The 27889-nt window shown below is 52.1% G+C and overlaps 1 protein-coding gene across 1 annotated transcript; it reads right to left on the bottom strand.

The window, feature by feature from the left end:
• Positions 1-19: 19 nt before the first annotated feature.
• On the bottom strand, positions 20-27838 carry LOC139390564 (Fas associated factor family member 2). The gene is made up of 11 exons (XM_071137767.1): positions 27741-27838; positions 26964-27032; positions 26564-26698; positions 26087-26163; positions 25857-25995; positions 21454-21539; positions 21071-21162; positions 20594-20771; positions 2131-2302; positions 1464-1607; positions 20-715 (listed from the first exon to the last, which is right to left on the bottom strand). The coding sequence occupies exons 1-11, from the start codon at positions 27801-27803 to the stop codon at positions 533-535; spliced, it is 1338 nt and encodes a 445-aa protein (XP_070993868.1). The 5' UTR covers positions 27804-27838; the 3' UTR covers positions 20-532.
• Between the last annotated feature and the right edge of the window lie 51 nt (positions 27839-27889).

The raw sequence follows: 27889 nt of genomic DNA, 5'->3' as shown, positions 1-27889 counted from the left end.
ATATTATCAAAACCATCACAACATTTTAAAAATGTTTAATTTATAGTTGTTGGAAAATGACATCTTAAACATGACCAGCCCCTTCCGATGTGACAGGAGAAATAGGCATCTATGAGTCACCACAGGCAGACTGTTACACTAGAGATAAGAGGTCAAAGCTGTGGCCCTCTTCTTGTTGAACTGGGTTGTCGTTCCAAACTGCAGGCGGTACGGAAACTCAAACCCCCCCTCGCTTGTTCGGTCGTCTCAAGACAATTACATTATAGAGTCAACTTTGATTGAATAATAATAATAATAATAATAATAAAAAATAAGCAATGCTTTTTTTCAGCCTTGTTCTTTAAATATCTAACGTATGTACAGGGAGTTCACATGTCTCTCCTTTTAAAACAACAGTATTTGTTTCATTATTTCAGACGGTGACCCCTAGTGCACAACGGCCATTTAAAAAAAATGGGGGAAGAAACAAGGAAAAAAAAAAACAGAACAGCGGATTTCCTCACGTTGGAGGAGAGAGGGTTAGCTATAGGTGTCAATCGTCCGTGAGGTCCTGAACAAAGAGGACCTCTGAACGGCTGAGGCCGGCCTCTTTGAGGCTGGGGGGGTTGGGCTGCTCCTCCGTGGGAAGGCAGGGCAGAACCCGGCGGGGGAAGTTGGTAACTATCTGGAATTTCTCCGGGGTCTCCTTCAACGAGAACAGGAAGTCGTATATTACCTGGAGAAACAGAGGGAGAGATGGGTGTTTTTTGTTGTTGTTGTCAAGACCATAAGTTCCATTGGTATTTGCCAGGGGAGTTTAAAATCAGACTGTTACAATGACGCTACACATGGAAGAGTGACTAGGAGTTTGCTGTGTAGAACTGTGAGTCAACCGTTTAAAAGAGCAGAGCTGTGTTCATACGGTCAGACTGTGTCTTACCGAGCAGAGCTGTGTTCGTACGGTCAGACTGTGTCTTACCGAGCAGAGCTGTGTTCGTACGGTCAGACTGTGTCTTACCGAGCAGAGCTGTGTTCATACGGTCAGACTGTGTCTTACCGAGCAGAGCTGTGTTCATACGGTCAGACTGTGTCTTACCGAGCAGAGCTGTGTTCGTACGGTCAGACTGTGTCTTACCGAGCAGAGCTGTGTTCATACGGTCAGACTGTGTCTTACCGAGCAGAGCTGTGTTCATACGGTCAGACTGTGTCTTACCGAGCAGAGCTGTGTTCATACGGTCAGACTGTGTCTTACCGAGCAGAGCTGTGTTCATACGGTCAGACTGTGTCTTACCGAGCAGAGCTGTGTTCATACGGTCAGACTGTGTCTTACCGAGCAGAGCTGTGTTCGTACGGTCAGACTGTGTCTTACCGAGCAGAGCTGTGTTCATACGGTCAGACTGTGTCTTACCGAGCAGAGCTGTGTTCATACGGTCAGACTGTGTCTTACCGAGCAGAGCTGTGTTCGTACGGTCAGACCGTCTTACCGTCAGAGACTGCTGGAAGAGGAACCGCCTCTCTACTCTGGTGTCGTTAGGCAGTTTGAAAACTATCTTGACGCTGTCGGGGTCGTCTGCTGGGGGCTCGGGGGGAAGACATTCTGACTTGTGCTCCTTCTCTTCGTCCAGCGTCTTAAAAAGAACAGAATTAGTTAGCCACAGTCAAACTGGCAACAACAAAGACCAAGATAAGAAACGGTTTTAAATGTAGTCAGAGAGAGAGAGAGAGAGGTCAGAGAGAGAGAGAAGTCAGAGAGAGAGAGAGAAGTCAGAGAGAGAGAGAGAGAGAGAAGTCAGAGAGAGAGAGAGAGAGAAGTCAGAGAGAGAGAGAGAGAGAGAAGTCAGAGAGAGAAGTCAGAGAGAGAGAGAGAGAGAGAAGTCAGAGAGAGAGAGAGAGAGAGAAGTCAGAGAGAGAGAGAGAGAGAGAAGTCAGAGAGAGAGAGAGAGAGAGAAGTCAGAGAGAGAGAGAGAGAGAGAAGTCAGAGAGAGAGAGAGAGAGAGAAGTCAGAGAGAGAGAGAGAGAGAGAAGTCAGAGAGAGAGAAGTCAGAGAGAGAGAAGTCAGAGAACAGAGAGCGCGAGCAGACAGTGTGTGTGAGGAGACAAAAAGACAAGACAGAGAAAGAGGAGAGCCAGACAGTATCAAGGTGTCCTCACCCTCCTCCTCCTCTCCTCGGCCAGGACGGTCTGCCGGACCTTCTCCTCCTCCGCCTGGACCTTCTCCTGCTCCTCCCTCTTCCTCCGGTCCTTCTCCTGGTCGGCTCTCAGCGACTCCAGGTAGGCCTCGTCCTGCTGCGCCCGCAACACCTGCGTCTGGTTCCTCTCCTCCCTGGAATACACAGACACGTTCAATTAACCTCCATCTCCAGGACCAGAGAGACGGACGTCACCACACCTCCAGGACCAGAGAGACGGACGTCACCACATCTCCAGGACCAGAGAGACAGACGTCACCACATCTCCAGGACCAGAGAGACAGACGTCACCACATCTCCAGGACCAGAGAGACGGACGTCACCACATCTCCAGGACCAGAGAGACAGACGTCACCACATCTCCAGGACCAGAGAGACGGACGTCACCACATCTCCAGGACCAGAGAGACGGACGTCACCACATCTCCAGGACCAGAGAGACGGACGTCACCACATCTCCAGGACCAGAGAGACAGACGTCACCACATCTCCAGGACCAGAGAGACAGACGTATGGGAGACGTCACCACATCTCCAGGACCAGAGACAGACGTATGGGAGACGTCACTACATCTCCAGGACCAGAGACAGACGTATGGGAGACGTCACCACATCTCCAGGACCAGAGACAGACGTATGGGAGACCTCACTACATCTCCAGGACCAGAGAGACGGACGTCACCACATCTCCAGGACCAGAGAGACGGACGTCACCACATCTCCAGGACCAGAGACGGACGTCACCACATCTCCAGGACCAGAGACGGACGTCACCACATCTCCAGGACCAGAGACAGACGTCACCACATCTCCAGGACCAGAGAGACAGACGTCACCACATCTCCAGGACCAGAGACAGACGTAACCACATCTCCAGGACCAGAGAGACAGACGTCACCACATCTCCAGGACCAGAGATAGACGTATGGGAGACCTCACCACATCTCCAGGACCAGAGAGACAGACCTCACCACATCTCCAGGACCAGAGAGACAGACGTCACCACATCTCCAGGACCAGAGAGACAGACGTCACCACATCTCCAGGACCAGAGAGACAGACGTCACCACATCTCCAGGACCAGAGAGACAGACGTCACCACATCTCCAGGACCAGAGAGACAGACGTCACCACATCTCCAGGACCAGAGAGACAGACGTCACCACATCTCCAGGACCAGAGAGACAGACGTCACCACATCTCCAGGACCAGAGAGACAGACGTCACCACATCTCCAGGACCAGAGAGACAGACGTCACCACATCTCCAGGACCAGAGAGACAGACGTCACCACATCTCCAGGACCAGAGAGACAGACGTCACCACATCTCCAGGACCAGAGAGACAGACGTCACCACATCTCCAGGACCAGAGAGACAGACGTCACCACATCTCCAGGACCAGAGAGACAGACGTCACCACATCTCCAGGACCAGAGAGACAGACGTCACCACATCTCCAGGACCAGAGAGACAGACGTCACCACATCTCCAGGACCAGAGAGACAGACGTCACCACATCTCCAGGACCAGAGACAGACGTATGGGAGACCTCACCACATCTCCAGGACCAGAGACAGACGTATGGGAGACGTCACCACATCTCCAGGACCAGAGACAGACGTATGGGAGACCTCACCACATCTCCAGGATCAGAGACAGACGTATGGGAGACGTCACCACATCTCCAGGACCAGAGACAGACGTATGGGAGACGTCACCACATCTCCAGGACCAGAGACAGACGTATGGAAGACCACACCACATCTCCAGGACCATAGACAGACGTATGGGAGACCTCACCACATCTCCAGGACCAGAGACAGACGTATGGGAGACCTCACCACATCTCCAGGAGCAGAGACAGACGTATGGGAGACCTCACCACATCTCTAGGACCAGAGACAGACCTCACCACATCTCCAGGGCCAGAGACAGACGTATGGGAGACCTCACCACATCTCCAGGACCAGAGACAGACCTCACCACATCTCCAGGACCAGAGACAGACGTATGGGAGACCTCACCACATCTCCAGGACCAGAGACAGACGTATGGGAGACCTCACCACATCTCCAGGACCAGAGACAGACGTATGGGAGACCTCACCACATCTCCAGGACCAGAGACAGACGTATGGGAGACATCACCACATCTCCAGGACCAGAGAGACAGACGTATGGGAGACCTCACCACATCTCCAGGACCAGAGACAGACGTATGGGAGACCACACCACATCTCCAGGACCAGAGACAGACCTCACCACATCTCCAGGACCAGAGAGACAGACGTATGGGAGACCACACCACATCTCCAGGACCAGAGACAGACCTAACCACATCTCCAGGGCCAGAGACAGACGTATGGGAGACCTCACCACATCTCCAGGACCAGAGAGACAGACGTATGGGAGACCTCACCACATCTCCAGGACCAGAGACAGACGTATGGGAGACCTCACCACATCTCCAGGACCAGAGACAGACGTATGGGAGATCTCACCACATCTCCAGGACCAGAGACAGACCTCACCACATCTCCAGGACCAGAGACAGACCTCACCACATCTCCAGGGCCAGAGACAGACGTATGGGAGACCTCACCACATCTCCAGGACCAGAGACAGACGTATGGGAGACCTCACCACATCTCCAGGACCAGAGACAGACGTATGGGAGACCTCACCACATCTCCAGGACCAGAGACAGACGTATGGGAGACATAACTACATCTCCAGGACCAGAGAGACAGACGTATGGGAGACCTCACCACATCTCCAGGACCAGAGAGACAGACGTATGGGAGACCACACCACATCTCCAGGACCAGAGACAGACGTATGGGAGACCTCACCACATCTCCAGGACCAGAGAGACAGACGTATGGGAGACCTCACCACATCTCCAGGACCAGAGACAGACGTATGGGAGACCTCACCACATCTCCAGGACCAGAGACAGACGTATGGGAGACCACACCACATCTCCAGGACCAGAGACAGACCTCACCACATCTCCAGGACCAGAGACAGACCTCACCACATCTCCAGGACCAGAGACAGACCTCACCACATCTCCAGGACCAGAGACAGACCTCACCACATCTCCAGGACCAGAGACAGGCGTATGGGAGACCTCACTACATCTCCAGGACCAGAGACAGACCTCACCACATCTCCAGGACCAGAGACAGACGTATGGGAGACCTCACTACATCTCCAGGACCAGAGACAGACGTATGGGAGACCTCACCACATCTCCAGGACCAGAGACAGACCTCACCACATCTCTAGGACCAGAGACAGACGTATGGGAGACCTCACCACATCTCCAGGACCAGAGACAGACGTATGGGAGACCTCACCACACCACATCTCCAGGATCAGAGACAGACGTATGGGAGACCTCACCACACCACATCTCCAGGATCAGAGACAGACGTATGGGAGACGTCACCACATCTCCAGGACCAGAGACAGACGTATGGGAGACCTCACCACATCTCCAGGACCAGAGACAGACGTATGGGAGACCTCACCACATCTCCAGGACCAGAGAAAGACGTATGGGAGACCTCACCACATCTCCAGGACCAGAGACAGATGTATGGGAGACCTCACCACATCTCCAGGACCAGAGAGACAGACGTCACCACATCTCCAGGACCAGAGAGACAGACGTCACCACATCTCCAGGACCAGAGAGACAGACGTCACCACATCTCCAGGACCAGAGAGACAGACGTCACCACATCTCCAGGACCAGAGAGACAGACGTCACCACATCTCCAGGACCAGAGAGACAGACGTCACCACATCTCCAGGACCAGAGAGACAGACGTCACCACATCTCCAGGACCAGAGAGACAGACGTCACCACATCTCCAGGACCAGAGAGACAGACGTCACCACATCTCCAGGACCAGAGAGACAGACGTCACCACATCTCCAGGACCAGAGAGACAGACGTCACCACATCTCCAGGACCAGAGAGACAGACGTCACCACATCTCCAGGACCAGAGAGACAGACGTCACCACATCTCCAGGACCAGAGACAGACGTATGGGAGACCTCACCACATCTCCAGGACCAGAGACAGACGTATGGGAGACGTCACCACATCTCCAGGACCAGAGACAGACGTATGGGAGACCTCACCACATCTCCAGGATCAGAGACAGACGTATGGGAGACGTCACCACATCTCCAGGACCAGAGACAGACGTATGGGAGACGTCACCACATCTCCAGGACCAGAGACAGACGTATGGAAGACCACACCACATCTCCAGGACCATAGACAGACGTATGGGAGACCTCACCACATCTCCAGGACCAGAGACAGACGTATGGGAGACCTCACCACATCTCCAGGAGCAGAGACAGACGTATGGGAGACCTCACCACATCTCTAGGACCAGAGACAGACCTCACCACATCTCCAGGGCCAGAGACAGACGTATGGGAGACCTCACCACATCTCCAGGACCAGAGACAGACCTCACCACATCTCCAGGACCAGAGACAGACGTATGGGAGACCTCACCACATCTCCAGGACCAGAGACAGACGTATGGGAGACCTCACCACATCTCCAGGACCAGAGACAGACGTATGGGAGACCTCACCACATCTCCAGGACCAGAGACAGACGTATGGGAGACATCACCACATCTCCAGGACCAGAGAGACAGACGTATGGGAGACCTCACCACATCTCCAGGACCAGAGACAGACGTATGGGAGACCACACCACATCTCCAGGACCAGAGACAGACCTCACCACATCTCCAGGACCAGAGAGACAGACGTATGGGAGACCACACCACATCTCCAGGACCAGAGACAGACCTAACCACATCTCCAGGGCCAGAGACAGACGTATGGGAGACCTCACCACATCTCCAGGACCAGAGAGACAGACGTATGGGAGACCTCACCACATCTCCAGGACCAGAGACAGACGTATGGGAGACCTCACCACATCTCCAGGACCAGAGACAGACGTATGGGAGATCTCACCACATCTCCAGGACCAGAGACAGACCTCACCACATCTCCAGGACCAGAGACAGACCTCACCACATCTCCAGGGCCAGAGACAGACGTATGGGAGACCTCACCACATCTCCAGGACCAGAGACAGACGTATGGGAGACCTCACCACATCTCCAGGACCAGAGACAGACGTATGGGAGACCTCACCACATCTCCAGGACCAGAGACAGACGTATGGGAGACATAACTACATCTCCAGGACCAGAGAGACAGACGTATGGGAGACCTCACCACATCTCCAGGACCAGAGAGACAGACGTATGGGAGACCACACCACATCTCCAGGACCAGAGACAGACGTATGGGAGACCTCACCACATCTCCAGGACCAGAGAGACAGACGTATGGGAGACCTCACCACATCTCCAGGACCAGAGACAGACGTATGGGAGACCTCACCACATCTCCAGGACCAGAGACAGACGTATGGGAGACCACACCACATCTCCAGGACCAGAGACAGACCTCACCACATCTCCAGGACCAGAGACAGACCTCACCACATCTCCAGGACCAGAGACAGACCTCACCACATCTCCAGGACCAGAGACAGACCTCACCACATCTCCAGGACCAGAGACAGGCGTATGGGAGACCTCACTACATCTCCAGGACCAGAGACAGACCTCACCACATCTCCAGGATCAGAGACAGACGTATGGGAGACCTCACTACATCTCCAGGACCAGAGATAGACGTATGGGAGACCTCACCACATCTCCAGGACCAGAGACCGACCTCACCACATCTCTAGGACCAGAGACAGACGTATGGGAGACCTCACCACATCTCCAGGACCAGAGACAGACGTATGGGAGACCTCACCACACCACATCTCCAGGATCAGAGACAGACGTATGGGAGACCTCACCACACCACATCTCCAGGATCAGAGACAGACGTATGGGAGACGTCACCACATCTCCAGGACCAGAGACAGACGTATGGGAGACCTCACCACATCTCCAGGACCAGAGACAGACGTATGGGAGACCTCACCACATCTCCAGGACCAGAGAAAGACGTATGGGAGACCTCACCACATCTCCAGGACCAGAGACAGATGTATGGGAGACCTCACCACATCTCCAGGACCAGAGAGACAGACGTCACCACATCTCCAGGACCAGAGAGACAGACGTCACCACATCTCCAGGACCAGAGAGACAGACGTCACCACATCTCCAGGACCAGAGAGACAGACGTCACCACATCTCCAGGACCAGAGAGACAGACGTCACCACATCTCCAGGACCAGAGAGACAGACGTCACCACATCTCCAGGACCAGAGAGACAGACGTCACCACATCTCCAGGACCAGAGAGACAGACGTCACCACATCTCCAGGACCAGAGAGACAGACGTCACCACATCTCCAGGACCAGAGAGACAGACGTCACCACATCTCCAGGACCAGAGAGACAGACGTCACCACATCTCCAGGACCAGAGAGACAGACGTCACCACATCTCCAGGACCAGAGAGACAGACGTCACCACATCTCCAGGACCAGAGACAGACGTATGGGAGACGTCACCACATCTCCAGGACCAGAGACAGACGTATGGGAGACGTCACCACATCTCCAGGACCAGAGACAGACGTATGGGAGACCTCACCACATCTCCAGGATCAGAGACAGACGTATGGGAGACGTCACCACATCTCCAGGACCAGAGACAGACGTATGGGAGACGTCACCACATCTCCAGGACCAGAGACAGACGTATGGAAGACCACACCACATCTCCAGGACCATAGACAGACGTATGGGAGACCTCACCACATCTCCAGGACCAGAGACAGACGTATGGGAGACCTCACCACATCTCCAGGAGCAGAGACAGACGTATGGGACACCTCACCACATCTCTAGGACCAGAGACAGACCTCACCACATCTCCAGGGCCAGAGACAGACGTATGGGAGACCTCACCACATCTCCAGGACCAGAGACAGACCTCACCACATCTCCAGGACCAGAGACAGACGTATGGGAGACCTCACCACATCTCCAGGACCAGAGACAGACGTATGGGAGACCTCACCACATCTCCAGGACCAGAGACAGACGTATGGGAGACCTCACCACATCTCCAGGACCAGAGACAGACGTATGGAAGACATCACCACATCTCCAGGACCAGAGAGACAGACGTATGGGAGACCTCACCACATCTCCAGGACCAGAGACAGACGTATGGGAGACCACACCACATCTCCAGGACCAGAGACAGACCTCACCACATCTCCAGGACCAGAGAGACAGACGTATGGGAGACCACACCACATCTCCAGGACCAGAGACAGACCTAACCACATCTCCAGGGCCAGAGACAGACGTATGGGAGACCTCACCACATCTCCAGGACCAGAGAGACAGACGTATGGGAGACCTCACCACATCTCCAGGACCAGAGACAGACGTATGGGAGACCTCACCACATCTCCAGGACCAGAGACAGACGTATGGGAGATCTCACCACATCTCCAGGACCAGAGACAGACCTCACCACATCTCCAGGACCAGAGACAGACCTCACCACATCTCCAGGGCCAGAGACAGACGTATGGGAGACCTCACCACATCTCCAGGACCAGAGACAGACGTATGGGAGACCTCACCACATCTCCAGGACCAGAGACAGACGTATGGGAGACCTCACCACATCTCCAGGACCAGAGACAGACGTATGGGAGACCACACCACATCTCCAGGACCAGAGACAGACCTCACCACATCTCCAGGACCAGAGACAGACCTCACCACATCTCCAGGACCAGAGACAGACCTCACCACATCTCCAGGACCAGAGACAGACCTCACCACATCTCCAGGACCAGAGACAGGCGTATGGGAGACCTCACTACATCTCCAGGACCAGAGACAGACCTCACCACATCTCCAGGACCAGAGACAGACGTATGGGAGACCTCACTACATCTCCAGGACCAGAGACAGACGTATGGGAGACCTCACCACATCTCCAGGACCAGAGACAGACCTCACCACATCTCTAGGACCAGAGACAGACGTATGGGAGACCTCACCACATCTCCAGGACCAGAGACAGACGTATGGGAGACCTCACCACACCACATCTCCAGGATCAGAGACAGACGTATGGGAGACCTCACCACACCACATCTCCAGGATCAGAGACAGACGTATGGGAGACGTCACCACATCTCCAGGACCAGAGACATACGTATGGGAGACCTCACCACATCTCCAGGACCAGAGACAGACGTATGGGAGACCTCACCACATCTCCAGGACCAGAGAAAGACGTATGGGAGACCTCACCACATCTCCAGGACCAGAGACAGATGTATGGGAGACCTCACCACATCTCCAGGACCAGAGACAGACGTATGGGAGACCACACCACATCTCCAGGACCAGAGACAGACCTCACCACATCTCCAGGACCAGAGACAGACCTCACCACATCTCCAGGACCAGAGACAGACCTCACCACATCTCCAGGACCAGAGACAGGCATATGGGAGACCTCACTACATCTCCAGGACCAGAGACAGACCTCACCACATCTCCAGGACCAGAGACAGACGTATGGGAGACCTCACTACATCTCCAGGACCAGAGACAGACGTATGGGAGACCTCACCACATCTCCAGGACCAGAGACAGACCTCACCACATCTCTAGGACCAGAGACAGACGTATGGGAGACCTCACCACATCTCCAGGACCAGAGACAGACGTATGGGAGACCTCACCACACCACATCTCCAGGATCAGAGACAGACGTATGGGAGACCTCACCACACCACATCTCCAGGATCAGAGACAGACGTATGGGAGACCTCACCACATCTCCAGGACCAGAGACAGACGTATGGGAGACCTCACCACATCTCCAGGACCAGAGACAGACCTCACCACATCTCCAGGACCAGAGACAGACCTCACCACATCTCCAGGACCAGAGACAGACCTCACCACATCTCCAGGACCAGAGACAGACCTCACCACATCTCCAGGACCAGAGACAGACCTCACCACATCTCCAGGACCAGAGACAGACCTCACCACATCTCCAGGACCAGAGACAGGCGTATGGGAGACCTCACTACATCTCCAGGACCAGAGACAGACCTCACCACATCTCCAGGACCAGAGACAGACGTATGGGAGACCTCACTACATCTCCAGGACCAGAGACAGACGTATGGGAGACCTCACCACATCTCCAGGACCAGAGACAGACATATGGGAGACCTCGCCACATCTCCAGGACCAGAGACAGACGTATGGGAGACCTCGCCACATCTCCAGGACCAGAGACAGACGTATGGGAGACCTCACCACACCACATCTCCAGGATCAGAGACAGACGTATGGGAGACGTCACCACATCTCCAGGACCAGAGACAGACGTATGGGAGACCTCACCACATCTCCAGGACCAGAGACAGACGTATGGGAGACCTCACCACATCTCCAGGACCAGAGAAAGACGTATGGGAGACCTCACCACATCTCCAGGACCAGAGACAGACCTCACCACATCTCCAGGACCAGAGAGACAGACGTATGGGAGACCACACCACATCTCCAGGACCAGAGACAGACCTAACCACATCTCCAGGGCCAGAGACAGACGTATGGGAGACCTCACCACATCTCCAGGACCAGAGAGACAGACGTATGGGAGACCTCACCACATCTCCAGGACCAGAGACAGACGTATGGGAGACCTCACCACATCTCCAGGACCAGAGACAGACGTATGGGAGATCTCACCACATCTCCAGGACCAGAGACAGACCTCACCACATCTCCAGGACCAGAGACAGACCTCACCACATCTCCAGGGCCAGAGACAGACGTATGGGAGACCTCACCACATCTCCAGGACCAGAGACAGACGTATGGGAGACCTCACCACATCTCCAGGACCAGAGACAGACGTATGGGAGACCTCACCACATCTCCAGGACCAGAGACAGACGTATGGGAGACATAACTACATCTCCAGGACCAGAGACAGACGTATGGGAGACCTCACCACATCTCCAGGACCAGAGAGACAGACGTATGGGAGACCACACCACATCTCCAGGACCAGAGACAGACGTATGGGAGACCTCACCACATCTCCAGGACCAGAGAGACAGACGTATGGGAGACCTCACCACATCTCCAGGACCAGAGACAGACGTATGGGAGACCTCACCACATCTCCAGGACCAGAGACAGACGTATGGGAGACCACACCACATCTCCAGGACCAGAGACAGACCTCACCACATCTCCAGGACCAGAGACAGACCTCACCACATCTCCAGGACCAGAGACAGACCTCACCACATCTCCAGGACCAGAGAGAGACCTCACCACATCTCCAGGACCAGAGACAGGCGTATGGGAGACCTCACTACATCTCCAGGACCAGAGACAGACCTCACCACATCTCCAGGATCAGAGACAGACGTATGGGAGACCTCACTACATCTCCAGGACCAGAGATAGACGTATGGGAGACCTCACCACATCTCCAGGACCAGAGACAGACCTCACCACATCTCTAGGACCAGAGACAGACGAATGGGAGACCTCACCACATCTCCAGGACCAGAGACAGACGTATGGGAGACCTCACCACACCACATCTCCAGGATCAGAGACAGACGTATGGGAGACCTCACCACACCACATCTCCAGGATCAGAGACAGACGTATGGGAGACCTCACCACATCTCCAGGACCAGAGACAGACGTATGGGAGACCTCACCACATCTCCAGGACCAGAGAAAGACGTATGGGAGACCTCACCACATCTCCAGGACCAGAGACAGACGTATGGGAGACCTCACCACATCTCCAGGACCAGAGACAGACCTCACCACATCTCCAGGACCAGAGACAGACCTCACCACATCTCCAGGACCAGAGACAGACCTCACCACATCTCCAGGACCAGAGACAGACCTCACCACATCTCCAGGACCAGAGACAGACCTCACCACATCTCCAGGACCAGAGACAGACCTCACCACATCTCCAGGACCAGAGACAGGCGTATGGGAGACCTCACTACATCTCCAGGACCAGAGACAGACCTCACCACATCTCCAGGACCAGAGACAGACGTATGGGAGACCTCACTACATCTCCAGGACCAGAGACAGACGTATGGGAGACCTCACCACATCTCCAGGACCAGAGACAGACATATGGGAGACCTCGCCACATCTCCAGGACCAGAGACAGACGTATGGGAGACCTCGCCACATCTCCAGGACCAGAGACAGACGTATGGGAGACCTCACCACACCACATCTCCAGGATCAGAGACAGACGTATGGGAGACGTCACCACATCTCCAGGACCAGAGACAGACGTATGGGAGACCTCACCACATCTCCAGGACCAGAGACAGACGTATGGGAGACCTCACCACATCTCCAGGACCAGAGAAAGACGTATGGGAGACCTCACCACATCTCCAGGACCAGAGACAGACCTCACCACATCTCCAGGACCAGAGAGACAGACGTATGGGAGACCACACCACATCTCCAGGACCAGAGACAGACCTAACCACATCTCCAGGGCCAGAGACAGACGTATGGGAGACCTCACCACATCTCCAGGACCAGAGAGACAGACGTATGGGAGACCTCACCACATCTCCAGGACCAGAGACAGACGTATGGGAGACCTCACCACATCTCCAGGACCAGAGACAGACGTATGGGAGATCTCACCACATCTCCAGGACCAGAGACAGACCTCACCACATCTCCAGGACCAGAGACAGACCTCACCACATCTCCAGGGCCAGAGACAGACGTATGGGAGACCTCACCACATCTCCAGGACCAGAGACAGACGTATGGGAGACCTCACCACATCTCCAGGACCAGAGACAGACGTATGGGAGACCTCACCACATCTCCAGGACCAGAGACAGACGTATGGGAGACATAACTACATCTCCAGGACCAGAGAGACAGACGTATGGGAGACCTCACCACATCTCCAGGACCAGAGAGACAGACGTATGGGAGACCACACCACATCTCCAGGACCAGAGACAGACGTATGGGAGACCTCACCACATCTCCAGGACCAGAGAGACAGACGTATGGGAGACCTCACCACATCTCCAGGACCAGAGACAGACGTATGGGAGACCTCACCACATCTCCAGGACCAGAGACAGACGTATGGGAGACCACACCACATCTCCAGGACCAGAGACAGACCTCACCACATCTCCAGGACCAGAGACAGACCTCACCACATCTCCAGGACCAGAGACAGACCTCACCACATCTCCAGGACCAGAGACAGACCTCACCACATCTCCAGGACCAGAGACAGGCGTATGGGAGACCTCACTACATCTCCAGGACCAGAGACAGACCTCACCACATCTCCAGGATCAGAGACAGACGTATGGGAGACCTCACTACATCTCCAGGACCAGAGATAGACGTATGGGAGACCTCACCACATCTCCAGGACCAGAGACAGACCTCACCACATCTCTAGGACCAGAGACAGACGTATGGGAGACCTCACCACATCTCCAGGACCAGAGACAGACGTATGGGAGACCTCACCACACCACATCTCCAGGATCAGAGACAGACGTATGGGAGACCTCACCACACCACATCTCCAGGATCAGAGACAGACGTATGGGAGACGTCACCACATCTCCAGGACCAGAGACAGACGTATGGGAGACCTCACCACATCTCCAGGACCAGAGACAGACGTATGGGAGACCTCACCACATCTCCAGGACCAGAGAAAGACGTATGGGAGACCTCACCACATCTCCAGGACCAGAGACAGATGTATGGGAGACCTCACCACATCTCCAGGACCAGAGAGACAGACGTCACCACATCTCCAGGACCAGAGAGACAGACGTCACCACATCTCCAGGACCAGAGAGACAGACGTCACCACATCTCCAGGACCAGAGACAGACGTATGGGAGACCTCACCACATCTCCAGGACCAGAGACAGACGTATGGGAGACCTCACCACATCTCCAGGACCAGAGAAAGACGTATGGGAGACCTCACCACATCTCCAGGACCAGAGACAGACCTCACCACATCTCCAGGACCAGAGAGACAGACGTATGGGAGACCACACCACATCTCCAGGACCAGAGACAGACCTAACCACATCTCCAGGGCCAGAGACAGACGTATGGGAGACCTCACCACATCTCCAGGACCAGAGAGACAGACGTATGGGAGACCTCACCACATCTCCAGGACCAGAGACAGACGTATGGGAGACCTCACCACATCTCCAGGACCAGAGACAGACGTATGGGAGATCTCACCACATCTCCAGGACCAGAGACAGACCTCACCACATCTCCAGGACCAGAGACAGACCTCACCACATCTCCAGGGCCAGAGACAGACGTATGGGAGACCTCACCACATCTCCAGGACCAGAGACAGACGTATGGGAGACCTCACCACATCTCCAGGACCAGAGACAGACGTATGGGAGACCTCACCACATCTCCAGGACCAGAGACAGACGTATGGGAGACATAACTACATCTCCAGGACCAGAGAGACAGACGTATGGGAGACCTCACCACATCTCCAGGACCAGAGAGACAGACGTATGGGAGACCACACCACATCTCCAGGACCAGAGACAGACGTATGGGAGACCTCACCACATCTCCAGGACCAGAGAGACAGACGTATGGGAGACCTCACCACATCTCCAGGACCAGAGACAGACGTATGGGAGACCTCACCACATCTCCAGGACCAGAGACAGACGTATGGGAGACCACACCACATCTCCAGGACCAGAGACAGACCTCACCACATCTCCAGGACCAGAGACAGACCTCACCACATCTCCAGGACCAGAGACAGACCTCACCACATCTCCAGGACCAGAGACAGACCTCACCACATCTCCAGGACCAGAGACAGGCGTATGGGAGACCTCACTACATCTCCAGGACCAGAGACAGACCTCACCACATCTCCAGGATCAGAGACAGACGTATGGGAGACCTCACTACATCTCCAGGACCAGAGATAGACGTATGGGAGACCTCACCACATCTCCAGGACCAGAGACAGACCTCACCACATCTCTAGGACCAGAGACAGACGTATGGGAGACCTCACCACATCTCCAGGACCAGAGACAGACGTATGGGAGACCTCACCACACCACATCTCCAGGATCAGAGACAGACGTATGGGAGACCTCACCACACCACATCTCCAGGATCAGAGACAGACGTATGGGAGACGTCACCACATCTCCAGGACCAGAGACAGACGTATGGGAGACCTCACCACATCTCCAGGACCAGAGACAGACGTATGGGAGACCTCACCACATCTCCAGGACCAGAGAAAGACGTATGGGAGACCTCACCACATCTCCAGGACCAGAGACAGATGTATGGGAGACCTCACCACATCTCCAGGACCAGAGAGACAGACGTCACCACATCTCCAGGACCAGAGAGACAGACGTCACCACATCTCCAGGACCAGAGAGACAGACGTCACCACATCTCCAGGACCAGAGAGACAGACGTCACCACATCTCCAGGACCAGAGAGACAGACGTCACCACATCTCCAGGACCAGAGAGACAGACGTCACCACATCTCCAGGACCAGAGAGACAGACGTCACCACATCTCCAGGACCAGAGAGACAGACGTCACCACATCTCCAGGACCAGAGAGACAGACGTCACCACATCTCCAGGACCAGAGAGACAGACGTCACCACATCTCCAGGACCAGAGAGACAGACGTCACCACATCTCCAGGACCAGAGACAGACGTATGGGAGACGTCACCACATCTCCAGGACCAGAGACAGACGTATGGGAGACCTCACCACATCTCCAGGATCAGAGACAGACGTATGGGAGACGTCACCACATCTCCAGGACCAGAGACAGACGTATGGGAGACGTCACCACATCTCCAGGACCAGAGACAGACGTATGGAAGACCACACCACATCTCCAGGACCATAGACAGACGTATGGGAGACCTCACCACATCTCCAGGACCAGAGACAGACGTATGGGAGACCTCACCACATCTCCAGGAGCAGAGACAGACGTATGGGAGACCTCACCACATCTCTAGGACCAGAGACAGACCTCACCACATCTCCAGGGCCAGAGACAGACGTATGGGAGACCTCACCACATCTCCAGGACCAGAGACAGACCTCACCACATCTCCAGGACCAGAGACAGACGTATGGGAGACCTCACCACATCTCCAGGACCAGAGACAGACGTATGGGAGACCTCACCACATCTCCAGGACCAGAGACAGACGTATGGGAGACCTCACCACATCTCCAGGACCAGAGACAGACGTATGGGAGACATCACCACATCTCCAGGACCAGAGAGACAGACGTATGGGAGACCTCACCACATCTCCAGGACCAGAGACAGACGTATGGGAGACCACACCACATCTCCAGGACCAGAGACAGACCTCACCACATCTCCAGGACCAGAGAGACAGACGTATGGGAGACCACACCACATCTCCAGGACCAGAGACAGACCTAACCACATCTCCAGGGCCAGAGACAGACGTATGGGAGACCTCACCACATCTCCAGGACCAGAGAGACAGACGTATGGGAGACCTCACCACATCTCCAGGACCAGAGACAGACGTATGGGAGACCTCACCACATCTCCAGGACCAGAGACAGACGTATGGGAGATCTCACCACATCTCCAGGACCAGAGACAGACCTCACCACATCTCCAGGACCAGAGACAGACCTCACCACATCTCCAGGGCCAGAGACAGACGTATGGGAGACCTCACCACATCTCCAGGACCAGAGACAGACGTATGGGAGACCTCACCACATCTCCAGGACCAGAGACAGACGTATGGGAGACCTCACCACATCTCCAGGACCAGAGACAGACGTATGGGAGACCACACCACATCTCCAGGACCAGAGACAGACCTCACCACATCTCCAGGACCAGAGACAGACCTCACCACATCTCCAGGACCAGAGACAGACCTCACCACATCTCCAGGACCAGAGACAGACCTCACCACATCTCCAGGACCAGAGACAGGCGTATGGGAGACCTCACTACATCTCCAGGACCAGAGACAGACCTCACCACATCTCCAGGACCAGAGACAGACGTATGGGAGACCTCACTACATCTCCAGGACCAGAGACAGACGTATGGGAGACCTCACCACATCTCCAGGACCAGAGACAGACGTATGGGAGACCTCACCACACCACATCTCCAGGATCAGAGACAGACGTATGGGAGACCTCACCACACCACATCTCCAGGATCAGAGACAGACGTATGGGAGACGTCACCACATCTCCAGGACCAGAGACATACGTATGGGAGACCTCACCACATCTCCAGGACCAGAGACAGACGTATGGGAGACCTCACCACATCTCCAGGACCAGAGAAAGACGTATGGGAGACCTCACCACATCTCCAGGACCAGAGACAGATGTATGGGAGACCTCACCACATCTCCAGGACCAGAGACAGACGTATGGGAGACCACACCACATCTCCAGGACCAGAGACAGACCTCACCACATCTCCAGGACCAGAGACAGACCTCACCACATCTCCAGGACCAGAGACAGACCTCACCACATCTCCAGGACCAGAGACAGGCATATGGGAGACCTCACTACATCTCCAGGACCAGAGACAGACGTATGGGAGACCTCACTACATCTCCAGGACCAGAGACAGACGTATGGGAGACCTCACCACATCTCCAGGACCAGAGACAGACGTATGGGAGACCTCACTACATCTCCAGGACCAGAGACAGACGTATGGGAGACCTCACCACATCTCCAGGACCAGAGACAGACCTCACCACATCTCTAGGACCAGAGACAGACGTATGGGAGACCTCACCACATCTCCAGGACCAGAGACAGACGTATGGGAGACCTCACCACACCACATCTCCAGGATCAGAGACAGACGTATGGGAGACCTCACCACACCACATCTCCAGGATCAGAGACAGACGTATGGGAGACCTCACCACATCTCCAGGACCAGAGACAGACGTATGGGAGACCTCACCACATCTCCAGGACCAGAGAAAGACGTATGGGAGACCTCACCACATCTCCAGGACCAGAGACAGACGTATGGGAGACCTCACCACATCTCCAGGACCAGAGACAGACGTATGGGAGACCTCACCACATCTCCAGGACCAGAGACAGACCTCACCACATCTCCAGGACCAGAGACAGACCTCACCACATCTCCAGGACCAGAGACAGACCTCACCACATCTCCAGGACCAGAGACAGACCTCACCACATCTCCAGGACCAGAGACAGACCTCACCACATCTCCAGGACCAGAGACAGACCTCACCACATCTCCAGGACCAGAGACAGGCGTATGGGAGACCTCACTACATCTCCAGGACCAGAGACAGACCTCACCACATCTCCAGGACCAGAGACAGACGTATGGGAGACCTCACTACATCTCCAGGACCAGAGACAGACGTATGGGAGACCTCACCACATCTCCAGGACCAGAGACAGACATATGGGAGACCTCGCCACATCTCCAGGACCAGAGACAGACGTATGGGAGACCTCGCCACATCTCCAGGACCAGAGACAGACGTATGGGAGACCTCACCACACCACATCTCCAGGATCAGAGACAGACGTATGGGAGACGTCACCACATCTCCAGGACCAGAGACAGACGTATGGGAGACCTCACCACATCTCCAGGACCAGAGACAGACGTATGGGAGACCTCACCACATCTCCAGGACCAGAGAAAGACGTATGGGAGACCTCACCACATCTCCAGGACCAGAGACAGACGTATGGGAGACCTCACCACATCTCCAGGACCAGAGACAGACGTATGGGAGACCTCACCACATCTCCAGGACCAGAGACAGACCTCACCACATCTCCAGGACCAGAGACAGACCTCACCACATCTCCAGGACCAGAGACAGACCTCACCACATCTCCAGGACCAGAGACAGGCGTATGGGAGACCTCACCACATCTCCAGGACCAGAGACAGGCGTATGGGAGACCTCACTACATCTCCAGGACCAGAGACAGACCTCACCACATCTCCAGGACCAGAGACAGACGTATGGGAGACGTCACCACATCTCCAGGACCAGAGACCATCTCCACATTATTTTTCATATGAGTAAAATAAGCAATCAAACCTGGGTTTCAAATACGTACAAAAAAACTATTTACGTACTTTTTGACTTTGTCTGAAGGGCTATTGGAAACCACAGCTCTGCAATCAGTCCCTTACCGTTCCAGGCGTTCAGACATCAGGTAGGTCTGGTTGGCCTCCATGATGAAGGTGAGCTGGTTGAGGAGGTCCTCTGATTGGATGAGCCCCTCCAGACGTCCCACCACCGTCATCTTACGGTCCTTCAACATGATCATGGCCAGGAACGGGTAAGTGTTCTCACGCAGCGCCTGGGACACTGAGGTACAGACACACAGGGGGAAAAACAGACACACACCAAACACAGATTAAAATCCGGAAATAAAGAGATTCCTCCTCATATCCTAGAGGACTGACGAAAATCATCCTAAATTCCCAGCACGGATGACTGACTTTTATCTTATTTAACCAGATCAGACTGACTGAGAACACGACCTCGTTTACAGCAACAACAACAACGAGTAACATAATAAGACCAGTTCCTCTTTGTCGAATGTATCTCCAGCTCTAGGAGATTTAGGTAGTGAAGACGCAATGCAAGAATAGACGGATGTGTACCTCTGTATCCCTCAGGCCTGCTGGTGGAACAGGCCCAGAACAGCATCCTGGTGTTGAGGAAGGTCAGGACCTCTTCTGTACATAACGTGGAGCTGGAGGAAGATGGAAACAGAAGCACATTAATATAAAATCATTTATACTAATAACGAAGAGGGGGAGGACATGTGAATAATACCAAACATGCCACAAATATGGAAACGAGCGAGGAAAACCTCCACCAATCAACTGAATAAATATTCAAACCAACAGAAGAGGAATTATAACTAGATAAAAACAAACTACTGATTATTGACAGGTCTCCCTCAGAAAAAGGGGTGTTGTTTCTGTTTGTGTGGACGTTGGCCTCATGTAAAACGGATCATATGTTGTGTTATGGGACCTACCGACAGAACTGGTCTGTATCCTGGTTCTCCTCTCCATGGAGGTAAACTAACAAGTAGCGAAGCTCACGTTTGGCATCGTTCAATGCCTACAGGGGGGAAACAAACATAACCAGCTATCAACCCAGTTACACAGACAAACACAACATATAAACACGACCAGCTATCAACCCAGTTACACAGACAAACACAACATATAAACACGACCAGCTAACAACCCAGTTACACAGACAAACACAACATATAAACACGACCAGCTATCAACCCAGTTACACAGACAAACACAACATATAAACACGACCAGCTATCAACCCAGTTACACAGACAAACACAACATATAAACACGACCAGCTAACAACCCAGTTACACAGACAAACACAACATATAAACACGACCAGCTATCAACCCAGTTACACAGACAAACACAACATATAAACACGACCAGCTAACAACCCAGTTACACAGACAGTTGGAGTCAGAAGTTTACATACACTTAGGTTGGAGTCATTAAAACTCGTTTTTTCAACCACTCCACACATTTCTTGTTAACAAACTATAGTTTTGGCAAGTCGGTTAGGATATCTACTTCGTGCATGACAAGTCATTTTACCAACAATTGTTGACAGACAGATTATTTAACTTATAATTCACTGTATCACAATTCCAGTGGGTCAGAAGTTTACAAACACTAAGTTGACTGTTCCTTTCAACAGCTTGGAAAATTCCAGAAAATTATGTCATGGCTTTAGAAGCTTCTGATATGCTAATTGACATCATTTGAGTCAATTGGAGGTGTAACTGTGGATGTATTTCAAGGTCTACCTTCCTGGACTTCCTGACGGGCCGCCCCCAGGTGGTGAGGGTAGGCAACAACATCTCCACCCCGCTGATCCTCAACACTGGGGCGTTCTCAGCCCTCTCCTGTACTCCCTGTTCACCCACGACTGCGTGGCCACGCACGCCTCCAACTCAATCATCGAGTTTGCGGACGACACAACAGTGGTAGGCTTGATTACCAACAACGACGAGACGGCCTACAGGGAGGAGGTGAGGGCCCTCGGAGTGTGGTGTCAGGAAAATAACCTCACACTCAACGTCAACAAAACTAAGGAGATGATTGTGGACTTCAGGAAACAGCAGAGGGAACACCCCCCTATCCACATCGATGGAACAGTAGTGGAGAGGGTAGCAAGTTTTAAGTTCCTCGGCATACACATCACAGACAAACTGAATTGGTCCACTCACACAGACAGCATCGTGAAGAAGGCGCAGCAGCGCCTCTTCAACCTCAGGAGGCTGAAGAAATTCGGCTTGTCACCAAAAGCACTCACAAACTTCTCCAGATGCACAATCGAGAGCATCCTGTCGGGCTGTATCACCGCCTGGTACGGCAACTGCTCCGCCCTCAACCGTAAGGCTCTCCAGAGGGTAGTGAGGTCTGCACAACGCATCACCGGGGGCAAACTACCTGCCCTCCAGGACACCTACACCACCCGATGTCACAGGAAGGCCATAAAGATCATCAAGGACAACAACCACCCGAGCCACTGCCTGTTCACCCCGCTATCATCCAGAAGGCGAGGTCATATACTGTACTCTATATCATCTACTGCATCTTTATGCAATACATGTATCACTAGCCACTTTAACTATGCCACTTTGTTTACATACTCATCTCATTTGTACATACTGTACTCGATACCATCTACTGTATCTTGCCTATGCTGCTCTGTACCATCACTCATTCATATATCCTTATGTACATATTCTTTATCCCCTCACACTGTGTACAAGACAGTAGTTTTGGAATTGTTAGTTAGATTACTTGTTGGTTATTACTGCATTGTCGGAACTAGAAGCACAAGCATTTCGCTACATTCGCATTAACATCTGCTAACCATGTGTATGTGACAAATAAAATTTGATTTGATTTGATAAACTCAGTGCCTCTTTGCTTGACATCATGAGAAAACCAAAAGAAATCAGCCAAGACCTCAGAAGAAAATTGTAGACCTCCACAAGTCTGGTTCATCCTTGGGAGCAATTTCCAAATGCCTGAAGATACCACGATCATCTGTACAAACAATAGTAAGCAAGTATAAACATCATGGGACCACGCAGCCGTCATACCGCTCAGGAAGGAGACACGTTCTGTGGATATATTGAAGCAACATCAAGACATCAGTCAGGAAGTTAAAGTTTGGTCACAAATTGGTCTTCCAAATGGACAATGACCCCAAGCATACTTCCAAAGTTGTGGCACAATGGCTTAAGGACAACAAAGTCAAGGTATTGGAGTGGCCATCACAAAGTCCCGATCTCAATCCTATAGAACATTTGTGGGCAGAACTGAAAAAGCGTGTGCGAGCAAGGAGGCCTACAATCTGACTCAGTTACACCAGCTCTGTCAGGAGGAATGGGCCAAAATTCACCCAACTTATTGTGGGAAGCTTGTGGAAGGCTACCCGAAACATTTGACCCTAGTTCAACAATTTAAAGGCAATGCTACCAAATACCAATTGAGTGTATGTAAACTTCTGACCCAATGGGAATGTGATGAAAGAAATAAAAGCTGAAATAAATCATTCTCTCTACTATTATTCCGACATTTCACATTCTTAAAATAAAGTGGTGATCCTAACTGACCTAAAACAGGGAATTTTTACTAGGATTAAATGTCAGGAATTGTGAAAAATGTTGTTTAAATATATTTGGCTAAGGTGTATGTAAACTTCTGACTTCAACTGTACACCATATATACACACACAAGTATGAGGATACCCTTTCAAATGAGTGGATTTGGCTATTTAAGCCACACATATTGCTGACAGGTGTATAAAATCGAGCACACAACCACGCAATCTCCATAGACAAACATTGGCAGTAGAATGGCCTTACTGAAGAGCTCAGTGACTTTCAACGTGGCACCGTCATAGGATGCCATCTTTCCAACAAGTTAGTTCATCAAATGTCTGCCCTGCTAGAGCTGCCCCGGTCAACTGTAAGTGCTGTTATTGTGAAGTGGAAACATCTAGGAGCAACAACGGCTCAGCTGTGAAGTGGTAGGCCACACAAGATGAACGGGAACGCTAAGTGCTGAAGCGGGTAGCAATCATCTGTCCACGACAGCAACCCTCACTACCGAGTTCCAAACTGCCTCTGGAAGCAAAGTCAGCACAAGAACTGTTCGTCGGGAGCTTCATGAAATGGGTTTCCATGGCCGAGCAGCCGCACACAAGCCTAAGATCACCACCATGCACAACGCCAAGCGTCGGCTGACGCGGTGTAAAGCTCGCCGCCATTGGACACTGGAGCAGTGAAAACGCGTTCTCTGGAGTGATGAATCACGCTTCACGGACAAATCCGAGTTTGGCGGATGCCAGGAGAACGCTACCTGCCCCAATGCATAGCGCCAACTGTAAAGTTTGGTGGAGGAGGAATAACGATCTGGGTCTGTTTTTCATGGTTCAGGCCCCTTAGCTCCAGTGTAGGGAAATCTTAACGCTACAGCATACAATGACATTCTAGACGATTCTGTGCTTCCCACTTTGTGGCAACAGTTTGGGGAAAGCCCTTTCCTGTTTCAGCATGACAATGTCCTGTGCAAAAAGCGAGTTCCACACAGAAACGGTTTATAGAGATCAGTGTGGAAGAACTTGACTGGCCTGCACAGAGCCCTGACCTCGACCCGATCTAACACCTTTGGGATGAATTGGAACGCTGACTGCGAGCCAGGACTAATCGCCCAAAATCAGTGCCCGACCTCACTAATGTGGCTGAATGGAAGCAAGTCCCTGCAGCAATGTTCCAACATCTAGTGAAAAGCCTTCCCAGAAGAGTGGAGGCTATTATAGCAGCAATGTTCCAACATCTAGTGGAAATCCTTCCCAGAAGAGTGGAGGCTGTTTATAGCAGAAATGTTCCAACATCTAGTGGAAAGCCTTCCCAGAAGATTGGAGGCTGTTTATAGCAGAAATGTTCCAACATCTAGTGGAAATCCTTCCCAGAAGAGTGGAGGCTGTTTATAGCAGAAATGTTCCAACATCTAGTGGAAAGCCTTCCCAGAAGAGTGGAGGCTGTTTATAGCAGAAATGTTCCAACATCTAGTGGAAAACCTTCCCAGAAGAGTGGAGGCTGTTTATAGCAGCAAAGGGGAGGGGACAGACTCCATATTAACGTTCATGATTTCGGAACGAGATGTTGGACAAGCAGGTGTCCCATACACGACATCAACAAAAGGTATGTTCTGAATGGATTGAACCTGTATGGATTCTGGAACATCCGCTTCCTTAAAAAACAACTTTTTTTTTTGCGTTCCCAATATACCTGTTGTGGATGGTCCAAGGTACTATTACTAGTATCCCAAATTGAGATTGAAACTGGACTGGGGAACCTGAGTAACACACCTGGCTATATGTCCCCTGGTAAAACACCGGATGCGATCGACCGTACTTCTCTTCAAAACTATGGATGAAGGACACCACGTCACCCACAGGGTCTGTGACTCGTCCACGAGGGTCTGGCCTGACCCACCGCAGGGCAAACCTGGTTAGGATGGAGGAGGAGGAACCAATCAGTCACCTTTATACAGAAACGTCAAGGGAACTGATGGCCAAATACAGTTTCTTTGTATTACCTGAATATGTCCAGAAGTGTGTAATATGTCAATCTGAAAGGTAACATTATCATGTAGTAACTCCATCCTATTAATCCCTGGAGGAAAAACAACATAAAAAAGACCAGATGAGACATGACGATCAGAACAGTGGAGAAGATTCAATGAGAAAACTACAGCGGGATGATTTCGGTTACGGACTTGATTTCTGTGAGCAGAAGGTTGTGCCACTGTGTATGTGAATGTGTGAATGGGGCGGCAGGGTAGCCTAGTGGTTAGAGCGTTGTACTAGTAACCGGAAAGGTTGCAAGTTCAAATCCACGAGCTGACAAAAGGTACGAATCTGTGGTTCTGCCCCTGAACAGGCAGTTAACCCACTGTTCAGTCAAGCAATAAACGTCATATTGCAGACAAATTGAGATACAAGAACAATTTACCAGTGACATATGAGCTTAAAGAAGAACACACGAAAGAGAGAGAGAGAGTGTGTGTACGTACTCTGGGTTGTGGCCTGGAGACAATATAACTATACACTCTGTGGTCTGCTGTGTTGACCTGTAAGGGTCTGGAGGGCGGAGGGTTAAACACACTAGGAACTCCTTCCTGCTCATTCAGTCTGTCCTGCACCGCAGCCTGGGAACAAACACACACACACACTATCCATTTGATCTCAACCTGGACAGCACAGGAAGACTAAAACCATGACCATTTGATGAATTTAAGGCAACATTTGTCACATGATATATATTACTGCACTCCCTGTATGTCATCCATTCATAACACTGTAACCACTGAGAAATGATTGTGCATGATGTCCTGTGTATATTGTGGGTCTTCAAGGCCAACATCAACAACAAAAAGAGCCATTCCTGTATTTTTGGGGGTTGACAGTTCTTACCTCGATGTTCCAATTGTGTTGTTCTAACGCACGACGACATTGGTTCGTAGACTCCAAACCTGTCAAGTCCTGAAATCAAATCCAAAAATCTGAAATCACAGATCTAACACTAATGTACACAATACCAGATCAATCTCCAATTGATAGGTGAGAAATGTGAAAGATGTCAGGTTCAACAAATGTATTTCAATCATTCCTACAGGACATTTCCATATCTTGGGTCTGGATGAAACAGAGGGGGCCTTGCTAGGAACTAACCAGTCATGTGCCATAACAATTGTGTCTGATGATCCCTCTCTCAAAAACCATATTTCAGCGAAACAGTTTAATAACTAAAGTAACGTTAGCATTGCTGACCTAGTTAACTAACTGTCCTTAGCTTCTTACAACTAGCTAGCTAGGCTAAGACAAGTCCTTGTAAGATAACTAAAAGTTCAAAATGTAGTTTCTAATTCAACCATACAGTGATTTAAGTTTTCTGATGTGTTTCATTTATGGGGGGGGGGGGGGGGGGCAAATGTCGGGAACGGACAGACAATTCAAGACAATAGTTTTGTAGAGGAGAAATAATTGGTGTGTTGTTATCTAACGTTAACGGTAACTAGCTAGTTAAGTTAGTTAGTTAACCGTGGCGCTAGGGGGGGTGGGGGGGGGGTCAAAAAAGCAGTTTCACAACCATAAACGTGATTTAATTTTTAAACCATTTCCATCCTATATCTAAACATACATTAATACGGAGTTATAAAAACGACTGTAAGCTGAAGAAAGGTTGAGTACCTGAAATTGAAGGAGTTTTTCGGTCTGCGCCTGAGATAATTCCTGCTCCTCTGGCGCCGCCATCTTGCCTCGCCAATAGTTCCTTGCACTTTGCGAACGAGTCGTTCTTCTTCTATGATATAACCGCGGTCCGCAAACCAACGTTACAG

This window comes from Oncorhynchus clarkii, chromosome 31, assembly GCF_045791955.1.
Source record: "Oncorhynchus clarkii lewisi isolate Uvic-CL-2024 chromosome 31, UVic_Ocla_1.0, whole genome shotgun sequence".
Classification (NCBI taxonomy): Eukaryota; Metazoa; Chordata; class Actinopteri; order Salmoniformes; family Salmonidae; genus Oncorhynchus; species Oncorhynchus clarkii.
Note: the sequence above shows the minus strand (reverse complement) of the source record. Positions and strands in the feature narration are given on the sequence as shown.

Bases quoted from the DNA above. Each gene is read 5' to 3' on its own strand.
- LOC139390564 (XM_071137767.1), bottom strand. From the start codon at position 27,803: ATGGCGGCGCCAGAGGAGCAGGAATTATCTCAGGCGCAGACCGAAAAA. The intron at 21,163-21,453 runs GTAGGTCCCATA...ATCTTCCTCCAG, and splicing joins GATACAGACCAGTTCTGTCG to CTCCACGTTATGTACAGAAG. The intron at 20,772-21,070 runs GTACACATCCGT...TCTGTACCTCAG, and splicing joins CAGGCCTGAGGGATACAGAG to TGTCCCAGGCGCTGCGTGAG.